Below are 12,611 nucleotides of genomic sequence, written 5' to 3'. Positions count from 1 at the left end.
GACATTCTATTTCAAAACATGCCTGCAATACAATTTTCCTTGGGCAACATGGCATGATTTGCTCCAAAGTAATATTGTTACATAGCAATTTTAGTCAGGCACATGGTTGACTTATGTGCACTTTTTTATTTTATTTGTATTTTGTTTATGCATTTCTATAGTGCTGAAAGCCTGCGGGGCACTTTGACAAAAACACAAAAGACATTCCAGTAAAGACGGTACAGTGTAGATAGGTTCTGAAGGCTCAGGGGGAAGGAGAGTTACCGAAATAGATAGGTTTTCAATGCTTTCTGAAAAGTTTTCAGATTACTGTCTTCCGTCAGAGTAGTGGGCATAAGGTTCCATAATTTGGCTGCCTTGACAATGAAGGATTTTCCTAGTCCTTTTTCTCACTTGTATCTAGGACATTTGTTCAGATTCTTCCCTGCTGAATGCAGTGCTCTTGTTGGTAGGTACTGGCAGATCAGGTTGTTTAGGTATAGTGGGGCAGTGCCATAAACACATTTATGGACAATTGATCCTATTTTGAAGTGAATTCTGTCATGGACGGATAACCAGTGTGGGTTTTTCCTATGCTGCGTGATGTGTTCACATTTTGCGAGTTTGTTCACGATACACACGGAGTTGTTTTGTGTCACCATACATTTACCTATGTTTGTGGCTGAGGCCCGGATCAGCAGCGAATTACAGTAATCATGTTTGGATAGTACGATGGTTGCTGCATTATTCTGGGATACATAGAGGCGGATGTTTCACAAGAGATGGAGTGAGTAATTACAGCTTTTTATAGACGGATTATCATGTGCGTCGGAGGCAAGAGTGGCCTCCAATTGGATTCCTAGCATTTTTACTTTATCAAGGACAGTTATGCAGTTTGTGCCGATTTGGAATGTATAATACTCAGAGTCCAATTTGGCACGTGAGGTAGATGAGCCAAAGATCATTAGCTCCGTTTTTTTCCCCATTTATACATAGCCAATTGGTTGACATCCATGTCTCAATGAGATGATATGTCACTGCTAGTGTTGTTGCATCTTTATAATAAGCTCCTATGATTTCAATGACTAACTGTGTGTTGTCGCCATCATTTGTGAAAAACACACCCAAGTCCATCCAAGAGCGAGCAAAATGGCTTGACGTAGAGATTAAAGAGCAACAGGGAAAGGCTTGCCTCCTGGGGGACACCACACCATATGGGGGACTTTGGAGATCGTATGTCACGCCATTGGATTCTTGCTTCGCTGTCCGATAGAAAGGAAAGAAACCATTCACCCGCCAGATCCAATTATTGACCTAAGTGGCTAAGTGTTTCTTTCAGAATACCATGATCCACCAATTCAAATGCAGCAGATAGATCCAACAGGGTCAGCATGCCCACTTAACCTTCCTCATTGATTTGTAGCATGTGAGACTGAAGATCTATAAGAGCAGTCTCGGTTCTGTGATTTGGCATAAACCACATTTGTTTATTATGTACAATGTTTTCAGCTTTGATATATGATTGGTATTGTTTATACGCAGCTTTGTCGAGTATTTTAAGAAGGACATTGCAGTTGATGACGGGTCTAAGGTTTGTTGGGTCTTTAGGATCCAGGTTAGGCTTTTTCGGTATTGGGGTAATTTCTATGGTCTTAATGCCCTTGAGAACCTTTCCTTCCCGGAAAGATGCATTGATTAATCTAGTGCAAAAGGGTGCAAACATTTCCTTATGGTTTAAAACTATTTTAGAAGAAATAATGTTCTTGGAACATGCTGTGAGTTTCAAACTAGCCAGGACTACAATTGCTGATGGTTGACATTTTAGACACAATGACACCACCTATTGTATTAAAATGATTCAGAAGAAACACACATCAGTCAAACACACGTTTATCAATAAGCAAGAACTTTTGAAGACTATTTGCTAATATAAATTCAGATGTTTAATTGCCTGGTATTTTGGAATTATTTATTTTATTCATGAATCACTAATTTCTTATGATGCTACCTTTCATTAAGGCACTTTGCAAAATATATTGCTTATTTTTCAGATGCTTTACGAATATACAGTAAACGCGGTGTTATCCTGCAACCTCTTATAAATAACACTATGAATGTGCACCTCCAATTGCAAGCCATGATACTGTTCCATTTAAGGAAATCCTGACTAACACGATTTTGAAGCTAGATAAGTAAGATTTTGGATGGCAGAATGCCATCAGAAGAAGAGGATGCTTTAGTGCATTGACTTATTACTTTGGTTTCTGGCTCTGTTCCACCTGGGTAATTGACATTCCATTATCTGACATTTTTCCTTATCCAGTACCATTGGGTTATCATTGCAGCCAGATCATTGAGATTTGATGTGTATGTACCATGAAATAAAAAAAATAAAATAAATGAACAATGAGGATAGGAGAAATGAATCCAGTGATAATGTAGGTGTTCCTAAATCTCATTTTTATTCTGGTCACAACATATCCCTAGTTTTAAATACTGAGTAACCATTTTACGTCTATACTATAGGATGTATAATGTATTCTCTTAATATCAAGACACATAAACAAAAGATGCTACTTACAAATCCTTGTAGGTAGTGTCTTGTGGGTATTTATACATTGAACTTTCAACTGTGGGAGTTGTGATGTCTATGAAATGATGCTATCAAATGAATAGCTCTTTCTGGCTGACATAATAAAAAGAAAAACCTGTCCCTCGTTTACTATGTATGATCTAGAGGTCAATTTGCTTTTTAATGGGGCATGCTGGTGCTATTCTCACTCGGTCACAACAGTGCATATGAGAAGCTCTTCTAGAGGACTCCCTCTACGCCCCCACTCAAGAGGTGGCATGCTGTGGCAGTGCCTTAACATCAGGAAATCATCGTACAGGCCCTGCAGCTACCCACAAGCCAAGTGGTTATGAAGGATGGTCTTAAAGGTATGGTCACACCTTCTAGCGCTTTTGGGGACAACGGACAAATGGATTGAGACTGTGGCCATTAAATAAGAGTCTCGCCCACAACACCATTCAAATTTAAAACCATAATTGAAAAATAAAAACAAAGGGAAGACACACAATGTCTAACTCCCTTTGACATGGCAGAAGATAGACATGACAAACACAGGATAGCATTTCTGCTGAGGACCACAATTTCTATCAACCATTCCCACGTGTACATCTGGAACCCTGAGGAAGACGTGGGAGGGATGAAACTAACTTCACCTCTGCATTTCTCGCCTTTGAGTTTTGGCAAAAATAATTTGGGACCTTGCCCATATCTCCATAATCTCACTAGTGTTGAAACACATGTCAGTTAGGTTGTTAATAGGATATAACATCCTTGACCACCATATCTCAGAGGAGTCAAATGTCTTGACTGTGTTTTTACAACATGGTATGACACATCAATTCTCTTCCCGTTTAATGTGCCAAACAACAAGTGATAAGATAACATGGTTTACAAATTGCTATTTATTTTCCGTTTTCCGTAGACAGAACTGTCCATCAAGTAAAGCAAGCATAATATAACAAGATGGTTACATATATACAGTGGTTCAACCTTAGATATGTTCATGGTCAAAGTTTGAGCATTGACTGTAACTCACTGTTAGTTATAAATAGTGCTTAATTTGTGGGGTTGTTTGCCAGGGATCAGCTCTGGCATTTATTTTTGAGCCCTGGAACTTATTGTCTCAGACTTTCATTATGAATCGGTGATAGTGCATTCATCAACCACAATGAGCAGGTGTGAGCTGTAGGGTCACCCCAAATATGTTGACACCGTCGGGAACAGCAATGGGTAGTGGCAGCATTGGTGCCCACCCACAGTGTCACAGAAGAGATAGAAAATATTTGGGCCCTGGTACTTATTTTGTTTTACAAATTAAGCACTGGTTTTATAACTACGCAGATAATCGCAGTGTTAGAAGAGAAGTGGAGAGTGACTGCATTCCATGTGGATGGTGAGTATCCAACTTTGCTGAAGTCATGGGACTGCAACTCCAGCTTACCAAGCCGATGATCCATTATGGGAAATAGTGGAGCATAGAGAGTGCATGTACATATGTGCTGATTTGGGTAATCTATATGCACGCAATCATAAATGTACCTGATCTATTTGTGTAGCTATATGTATATTTGCCACTGACTGTATAATTGAAACCATTGTCACATAATTTATGAATACACAAATAAATAATTTCCAAGGATAAACAATCCCTGATATTTTTTAATAGATGAAAGACATAATGTTTGAAGAAAATCTGTTCTTTACTTATTTTTCCATTAGGCTAATGCATCTGGCGAGGATCTGAGTGCTCAAATCATCAACTCAGATTGTATGCTCTTTCAGTTGTTAGTATAGAGTAAGTCACCAATTTCTAGTCCTAGTGCTTGTGGTCCAAGGGGCTAGATAGAACAACATGGATGGTGATAGGACTTGGATGCTGCTTCTAAAATCTGTCATTAAGAGATGTGCATACATTGATAAAATGAAACCAAACAAGACAACATTTTCAAAATATTCTAAATTGTTCTTGTTCTACAGATACAACAGTTTGGTTGAACTTACTGAACATGATTTTCCTGAGCTAAATAAACTGGAACTCTTGATGTTGCATAGTAATGAGATACAAAGAATCCATGAAAAAGCTTTTCAGGATCTGCATTCATTACAGGTAAGACGTTTAGTGTCAGGGGAGGCAAATATAAGATAATTCCACAGTTCTACTATTGTGATACATTTATCTACATCCTTATTCATTCTTTATGTCCTTTCTTTTTTTCTTTTCATTTTTCCTTTCTCCTTCTCCTTTTCTTTCTTTTATCGTCCTTTACTGTTTCCGTTAATTTCTAACCAAAGAGATTTTATGTATTTACTGTAGTATTTGTTTTACTTACTTATTGTAATTATTTTGATTTTGATACTGATTTTGATCCTGATTTTTATTTTGATTGTGAACTGAACACTGATCAATATTTGATTGATTTGACACAGATTTGAAAGGAAAATTAATTATGTAGTGTTCTACATATTATGTATTGTATATTTGTAAAGTGTTAGACTAAAAATATATCATATTAAATAAATAAATACGATAGTTCTTGATACCGATGCTGTGTGCTATAACTGGAAGCATACGGTTTGGATGGCACCATGCAAACGTTAAGGTATGCAACCTTCTTATATGTGGCTAATGCTTACACTAATCATTGCAATTGTTCTTGTGTCCTAAGCTATCTAGATGCTATGAATACTTGCTTTAATATAAGCCTAAATTGAGAATGTCACGCCTATGCCCCAGACTGGTAAAGGGAATGTTTGTGTTCAGAAGCCATTGTTATTTTCTCACTCTTTTCCCTAGTACAGCCATACACTTTTTAACCACAGTCCACAGTTGTGTGTCATCCTCTTAAAGTTACAGACCCACCTTGGACCACTCCCTGAAACCAGTATCCTTAATACATCGTGGTGCAGGTCATACAGGAAAATGCAGAGAATGATGGCAGCCTAGGCGAACTATAATCTCATGCCAAATGACAGTAGTGATAGTGTGATCTGCGTGCAAAAGCAGAGTCATACACTTCATGAATTGCACCATAAACCCAAAGCACTGCACTGATGACACCACTACCTGCCAGTCTGTGAATGTGTGCAAATGACACCTTTGACCTCGGAAGAGGCATCTGAGGGCTCCTAAATGGATAGGTGCAGTCCCTACTTCTCCCACACTCAGAGGGGCCCTCAACCATCGCCCATCAGAGGTTGATGTGGGTGGTCATGTGAAATCACATTATTGGCACCTCAGTGCCACTGCCAAGATGTGTGCACGACACCCGGGGGCTCACTATACAATTGGCACTGGGGTCCACCCCAAAGGGTAAACAGTTGCAACATGTCTTCGAACCAATGAGGGGTTGGGGGGTGCCCACTCAGCAAAGCTACATGGAACTCGTTTTCATATGCATCCGTAATAGGAGATTTGCCATGCCCAAAGGAAACTCCCCCATTTGAGTGTGGAATTCACCAATGTAAATTCGGGAACTGGAATCGGTAGTACAAATGTATGTACTAATGCTTTTTACGTTTACACAATTATTACAGATTAGATCCAGGGCTGCCATTTTGTTAAGTTTGCACTTTAAAGTTAGTACAAAACTATCTGACACATTTCTTTCCTTATAAGATTCAGTGAAATATATTGCATGCCTGTTGCCGATTAATCTGCCATTTTCAGTACTCTTGTCCATAGTTTGGAATTATGCAAAAAGTTCTTGACTTAACATCATAATCAGATGGCCAGTTCCAAACCTATTATTGAAATAAGCATTGGAACAAGCAAAGAAACACGTGTATACAACAGAACTTACATATACATTCTACTGCATGCATAGTACATTCGAATAGTCCCAGACATGTGCATACTGCAAGGTCGAACAGCCAACATTCTAAAAATAATTATTTTCAAGACCAGGTCTGTGTATGAAAAAAATATATATATTGGAAGGTGAGTAACCCAAAACAGATTCAAATAAATGACAACACGTGTTTAAAAGTGTTTCCAATCAGGGAAGTCGAGGTGATGGTGCACTGAAAGGAAAGCCGTCATCTTTTGGCCCTTAGCTGCTGTTCCATTCTTTTGTCTCTTCCAAATTCTTGATTAGGGCTCAGCTCATTTTTCAAGAAAAGCATCAGCAAAACTGAAAACAGATCCTGCTTTCTCTCTTTTTGGCATGTTCTGGCATTGCATGCAAACACAAATGATACAGACAGATTACACATGTGTTAAGAAGAGTTTCTAGTGCCAAAAATCCACTATCATTCAAACAATTTGGAAAATAAACATAAACTCTACTTGGTGAGGCTCTGCTTGGCAGCATCAGTGCTTCAAACAATTTAATTAATAATATCTTTATATTTCAGGGATGTTATCCTTATGGTTTTTATGAGAAATTATTGAAAAAAAGATATTAAGAAGCAGTGAATAGTGTTAAGACTATTTATCACGAGTTGGGCTGTAGTCCCGGCTGTAATACCACCAACTGTAATAGCCCTAGCACCGACCGGCCTGGTGGTATTACCACTGGATCACGGGTTGGCCCTTAACGGTAAATCCCCATACCTGATTAGGTCCATTGGATCCAATTGGGAATTTTCAGTGCTAATACTACAGGGATTTTTGCCTCCAGAAAAAAAGCTGGAGGTAAAATAGCCGATTTAGTGCCCAACTCGTGATAGAGGCAGCCCTTAAATGTGGCGGTAATACCGTTACCACTGCATTTAAGGGCTACAGCCCAACTCGTGATGAGGCCCTTTATATTTAGTAAACATACCCTAAAAGTCGCAACTTTTCATTCATGTATTTTTTTTTTCTCTTCTGTCTTCACCAGGTCTTAAAAATGAGTTACAACAAAGTGCGCAGCCTCCATAAGAACACATTTCAAGGGCTCAAAAGCTTGATCAGGCTGCACATGGATCACAATAAAATTGAATTTCTGAACCCGGAAGTTTTGTATGGACTGACCTCTCTAAAGCTGGTTCACCTGGAGGGTAACTCACTGACACAGCTTCATTCCGACACATTTGTCACCTTGCGCTACATGCAGATATTTAAAACCTCCTCTATTAAGCACATATATATGTCGGACAACCTTCTCTCTACGCTCCCGAAGGACATGTTTTCTTACTTGCCCGAATTGGAGACGGTGTATCTGAATGGTAACCCCTGGTCATGCGACTGTCAGCTACAGTGGTTTGCCAAATGGGCAGAAGAATCAAGAGGTAAGTGTCCGAGAGATTAAGAAAGAGATTAAAATGTTTTCAAGTTTTGTTTATTAGGTTATTATTGTTTCTTGTGTCTATATGTGATAGATAATGCCCAACAGTATATTATAAGGATTTGGCAAGTCAATACATTATACTGTCACCAAATAGAGGAGCAAGGGCAAAGATGACTTGAAATATCCGTTTTACATACACAAAAACAGTATTTAATTCCTTATAATGCATGGTGACGTTGTCATCCTCTTCAATACTTGCTTTCTTATTAATTCAAGTGTAGAATATTGTCTAATAGCTAATATTTTAAATAGAGGTACAACCTCTTCTGTTAAAAAAAAATAGCACTGTGCAACTTTCAATGTGATATGAAAAATGTTTTCACCAGTTTCAGGACATCCATTTAAAAGACACTCGCACTTTTGGGTGCTAAAATAATTAAAAGACTGCAGATAGATTTCGGCTGTTCTGTGTTAATATGCCAGTATTTTGGTAGAGAGCAAATGAAGGCAGCTATCTTGCCAGTATGTCTTGGGTATTTGTTTGCATGCCATTGACCACATTCGGTGCATATATAGTTAAATGTTAAAGGTATTTGTACCGCGCACCGTCACCAATGGAATTGGTCCCCAGGCGCTCAGGCGGATCTGCAAACGAGAAGGCGGGGAGGGTTAGTAAGGAGAAGAGGGAGTAGGATAGTGAGGCAGGTGGTGTCCTGTTGGCAGCTTCAGTTCGGTATACACCGTGCGCTGAACTTTGGTGTGAGTATCGGATCGATGTTTGTCCTCGTGTGCTGTTGGTGCAGCTTATGTGTTGTTGGTGAGGTGCAGTGAAGTGCATGCTGTTTGCTGTCCGAGAGATGGTTGTGTGAGTTTGGTGTGAGTTAAGTATGCAGAGATGTTGAGCTTTTTGGTTAATGGGTTATATGTCTCGCAGCTAACCTTTGCAGTATCGCTAAATGCCTAGCCTTGAGAATCCTGTGTAACGGGGGAGGGTCCCAGGTCTCACAGCATACTACATTCCACCATGCAACCGACAAAGACGCAGGCCACACCCAGATTTGGGTATCCTGAAAATTCGTGGAGAGGCCCAGATTTCACAATGCATTACATTTCACCACAGAATAGACTATGCTCAGCATGCGGGGGAGAGAACCATTTCAAGGCGGTATGCTGAATGTTGAGGAACCCACTAAGGGGGGGCAGTGAAGGACATAGGACCAGAAAACCAAAGGATAATACTGGCACCAAAGCAGTAGGAGCATCCATGGCCGTGACAAGGATGCAGGTGGGCACAAAAAGTGCAGCCGTCGGGAGCAAGCATCAGCTGACAATCAGAAGAAATAAGAAGGTCCTGCATTCCCCCTACTCACAAAACTCGGAAATACAGATGCCTCATACAATATCTCATTGAACAATCCCTGTCTGACAGCAATGCAAGTTCATCAGCAGAGGACCAAAGACGCGATGGCTACTTATATTTTCTGGGAAACCAACAAGCGACTGAACACAGCCCTACACTGTTACAGAAAGTCAACAACCCGCAGACCGAATTCCTGGTGGATATGGGGTCCATAGTGAATGTGATCAGCGAGGAGGTGTACAAGCACATACAAAAAGCACCGAAACGGCACCGATCGGACATGGATATATTCCCATATAGTGCAAAGAACCCCCTACCATACAAAGGTTTTCTTCAAGTAACATGCAAGTACATAAAACAAGAGAAAAAGATAGCCGTGCAAGTATTGGAGGCCACGGCAGTAAGCAGATGCATCCTAAGTCTCAAGGCGGCCATAGAAATGGAGGTTCATTGAAGATATTTGTAAACAATATTTGAACGATATAAGTATGATGGACTTGTAATTTGTATGTGTTCAGTACCTGGGAGTTTGCACATGATGCGGTTATCCTAGTTAGGTCCTCACTTGTTTTAATTGGCCATAGAAATGGCCTGCTTCACATCCTTTAAAAGGTAATGGTGCACAAATACATAGACACTGTAGTCAAGATCGAACAACTATTCTCATCACCATTCAAGGGGCTAGGGAAGCTAAAACATAAGCAGATACAAATGCGCATCGACCCCTCCATTAAACCAGTGGCGCAGGTCTATAGAGGCATCCCAGTAAATATTCGGAGACAAGTAGAGGAGAAGCTAAACATATTTTTGGAACAGGGCATCATAGAGCCAGAGTTAGGGCTCACTCTGTGAAAGCAAAAGAAGATGTCGAGGCTGAGTACCTTCAAAAGGAAATACACCAAACGCAGGTTATAAAAATACAGAGATCTTTATTCAAAGTAACTGAACAGTTTTCAAAGAAACAGAGTATCAGATAGCTATCAGGCCCTCAGTTCACCACAGCGAATACCAGCCCGTTCGGTGTGGGAAGTGAGTGGGCTGTACATCAGAATAGTCGCACCTTTTATACACTCCAAAACATGATGTCCAAACCACTTGCAGGTTAATGAATCTAGGATCTAAGGTTCGTGCCGGGTTCGTTCCATAATTTATGCAGCTATACATTTAGGGGTTATCCTTAACACATTCGCAAACATGTTACAATAGCAACAGTGTGTCTTTGTATTTCGCGTTGAGCCTCTACACACAACTTTATACAATATAGTAAAACAAGTGTTCACATAAGATGCTCAAACAGTATTGTGCACGATATACGTTCATGGATTAGTCTCGTTGGTACAGGTAATCCTTTATACACAGGTCAACGAGGGACAAGGTCTAAGTACATGACCCTAACATTTGGCCTGCAGGCAGTTTACACATTAACTTGCACACAGAGGTCAAGACGGCCATGTTACATTCAAAACGACACTGTCCACCATCTTAGAAAACAGGGTGATTTGAGAGAGCGGATGTAGAATGGCGGATAAACCTAAAATGGCGGCTTACACAGGTCTAAGGTCAGGACCTTGCAACACAGATTTGCTCGCAGAGCGACTTGGCCTAGGCCAATATATATTCATACTATCTAGATGGTATAATATGTTGTTTGACAACTGTGTGTATCACATATTGTGCTGGTGCCAAAGAAAGGTTCCAATGCCAGTCGACTGTGTGTGGACATGAGGTGGTCCAACCAAGCCATAAAGAGAGAATGTAACCAGGGCCCCCCATAACGGACATAATACACCTGTTAAACAGGGCAAACTTATTCTCAAAACTGGACTTCAATAGGAGCTACCACCAGCTAGAACTAAGCCCTGAATCAAGATACATCACCAAATGTATTACACACCTGGGCCTATACCGTTATAAAAGATTTGGTTTTGGGGTGTGTCGTTAGCAGCAGAAATATTTTAAGCTGAGATACACAATGCCATTAAGCACATACCAAACTGATTGAACTATAACGATGGCAATTTGGTCTTTCGCACAAGCATTGAATGACACAATTGAACACTAGCAAGGGTATGCTTGGTGTTGGAGGAGGCCAATCTTGCTCTCAATGAAGACAAATGTGAATTCCGCAAAACAACACTGCAGTTCTTTGGACATATATTCTCGGAGCAAAGGATGGCGACTGACCCTGATAAAGTATTGGCACTGAACGAGACCCCTCACCCACAAATGTCTTGGAATTAAGATTGCTCTTAGGGCTTGCTAACTACTGTAAGAGGTACATCAAGGACCTTGTGACTATAAGCAACACTTTGAGAGCCCTCATGAAATAACACAACCCATATTAATAGTCAACCCAATGCCAATAAGCTTTTGACTACATCTGCAGGAGGATCTCGAAAGCGAAGGACATGGCCTACTTTGACAATGATGACACATAGTATTATATGCCAGCAGGAGCCTGTTGAAGACTGAGCAGGCTCATTCCCAAGCCAAAAAAGAGACCCTGACAGTTGTGTGGGCATGTGAGCACTTCCACCTCTTTCTTTATGGGAAGCTGTTTACAATTATACTAGACCATTAGGCAATGCTATTCATATATGGAAAACCTCAGGCGAAGATGCCCCATGCATCACACAGTGGGATTTGCGACTGCAGGACTATGCATTCAGTATAATTCATAGACCAGTGAAGGAGGAAACCCTGCAAACTTCTTATCCAGGCACCCAAAACCATCTGCAATCCCTGAACCATCAGTGGCAGACAGATACATACACTACATCGTACAGCAGGTCACATCCAATGGAATGGACTATGTGCAAACATTAAAGGAGGCAGAACAGGACAGAGCATTCCAAGTTATAGGAGAATGTCTCAAATCTGTAAAGTGGAGGAGGGCCAAGAAAGTAATTGAAAGGGAATCACCTGAGACACAGAGTGACATTAGAAACGTCCTGCTGGTAAAGGAGCAACTCTCCATATCCAAACAAGGCTCACTGCTTAAAGGGAACAAAATGGTCATACCTTCTACCATGAGATGCCAGGTCATGAATTTAGCATATGAAGGCCACTTGTGCATCATCTCAGCCAAACAGCTGCTTAGGCAGAAAGTGTGGTTTCCAAGACTTGACTCTCAAGGGTATCAGTTAATATTATCCCCACCAAAAATATCGCTGTATATATGGTCATTTGGAACGGCCGTAGGCAATATTTTTTGGGGAGGAGGGGGTAATTTTGGGGGGTTTTGGGAGCTGGGGTTGTGGGGGTGTCCACTGCTCCTTTAAAAATAATGCAGGAGTTGCAGAGGTGTCCCCCGCAGGTTCCATGCCTTAATATCGCCGCATAAAAATGGTGATATATTTGTATGGCGATATATTTGCAGGTATATTAAAACATGGAACCCTCTAAAGTGGAGGAACTACTGAAAGGGTGCTCTACATGTTGCCTCATAATGCCAGCATCAAATCCTGAGCCTTGGTGGATGATGGAGCTA

The 12,611-nt window shown here is 40.5% G+C and overlaps 1 protein-coding gene across 1 annotated transcript in view; it reads left to right on the top strand.

Moving 5' to 3' along the window:
- IGSF10 (immunoglobulin superfamily member 10) overlaps nucleotides 1–12,611 on the top strand; it is a 157,977-nt gene that overhangs the window by 85,259 nt on the left and 60,107 nt on the right. The window contains exons 3-4 of the mRNA XM_069618390.1: nucleotides 4,529–4,658; nucleotides 7,372–7,762. Coding sequence (XP_069474491.1) covers nucleotides 4,529–4,658; nucleotides 7,372–7,762 — 521 coding nt within the window. The remainder of the gene's footprint in view (nucleotides 1–4,528; nucleotides 4,659–7,371; nucleotides 7,763–12,611) is intronic.

Source organism: Ambystoma mexicanum, chromosome 10 (genome assembly GCF_040938575.1).
Source record: "Ambystoma mexicanum isolate Mex_15411 chromosome 10, UKY_AmexF1_1, whole genome shotgun sequence".
Taxonomy (NCBI): domain Eukaryota; kingdom Metazoa; phylum Chordata; class Amphibia; order Caudata; family Ambystomatidae; genus Ambystoma; species Ambystoma mexicanum.
The sequence above is the reverse complement of the archived record's forward strand: the minus strand, read 5'-3'. Positions and strand labels throughout refer to the sequence as shown.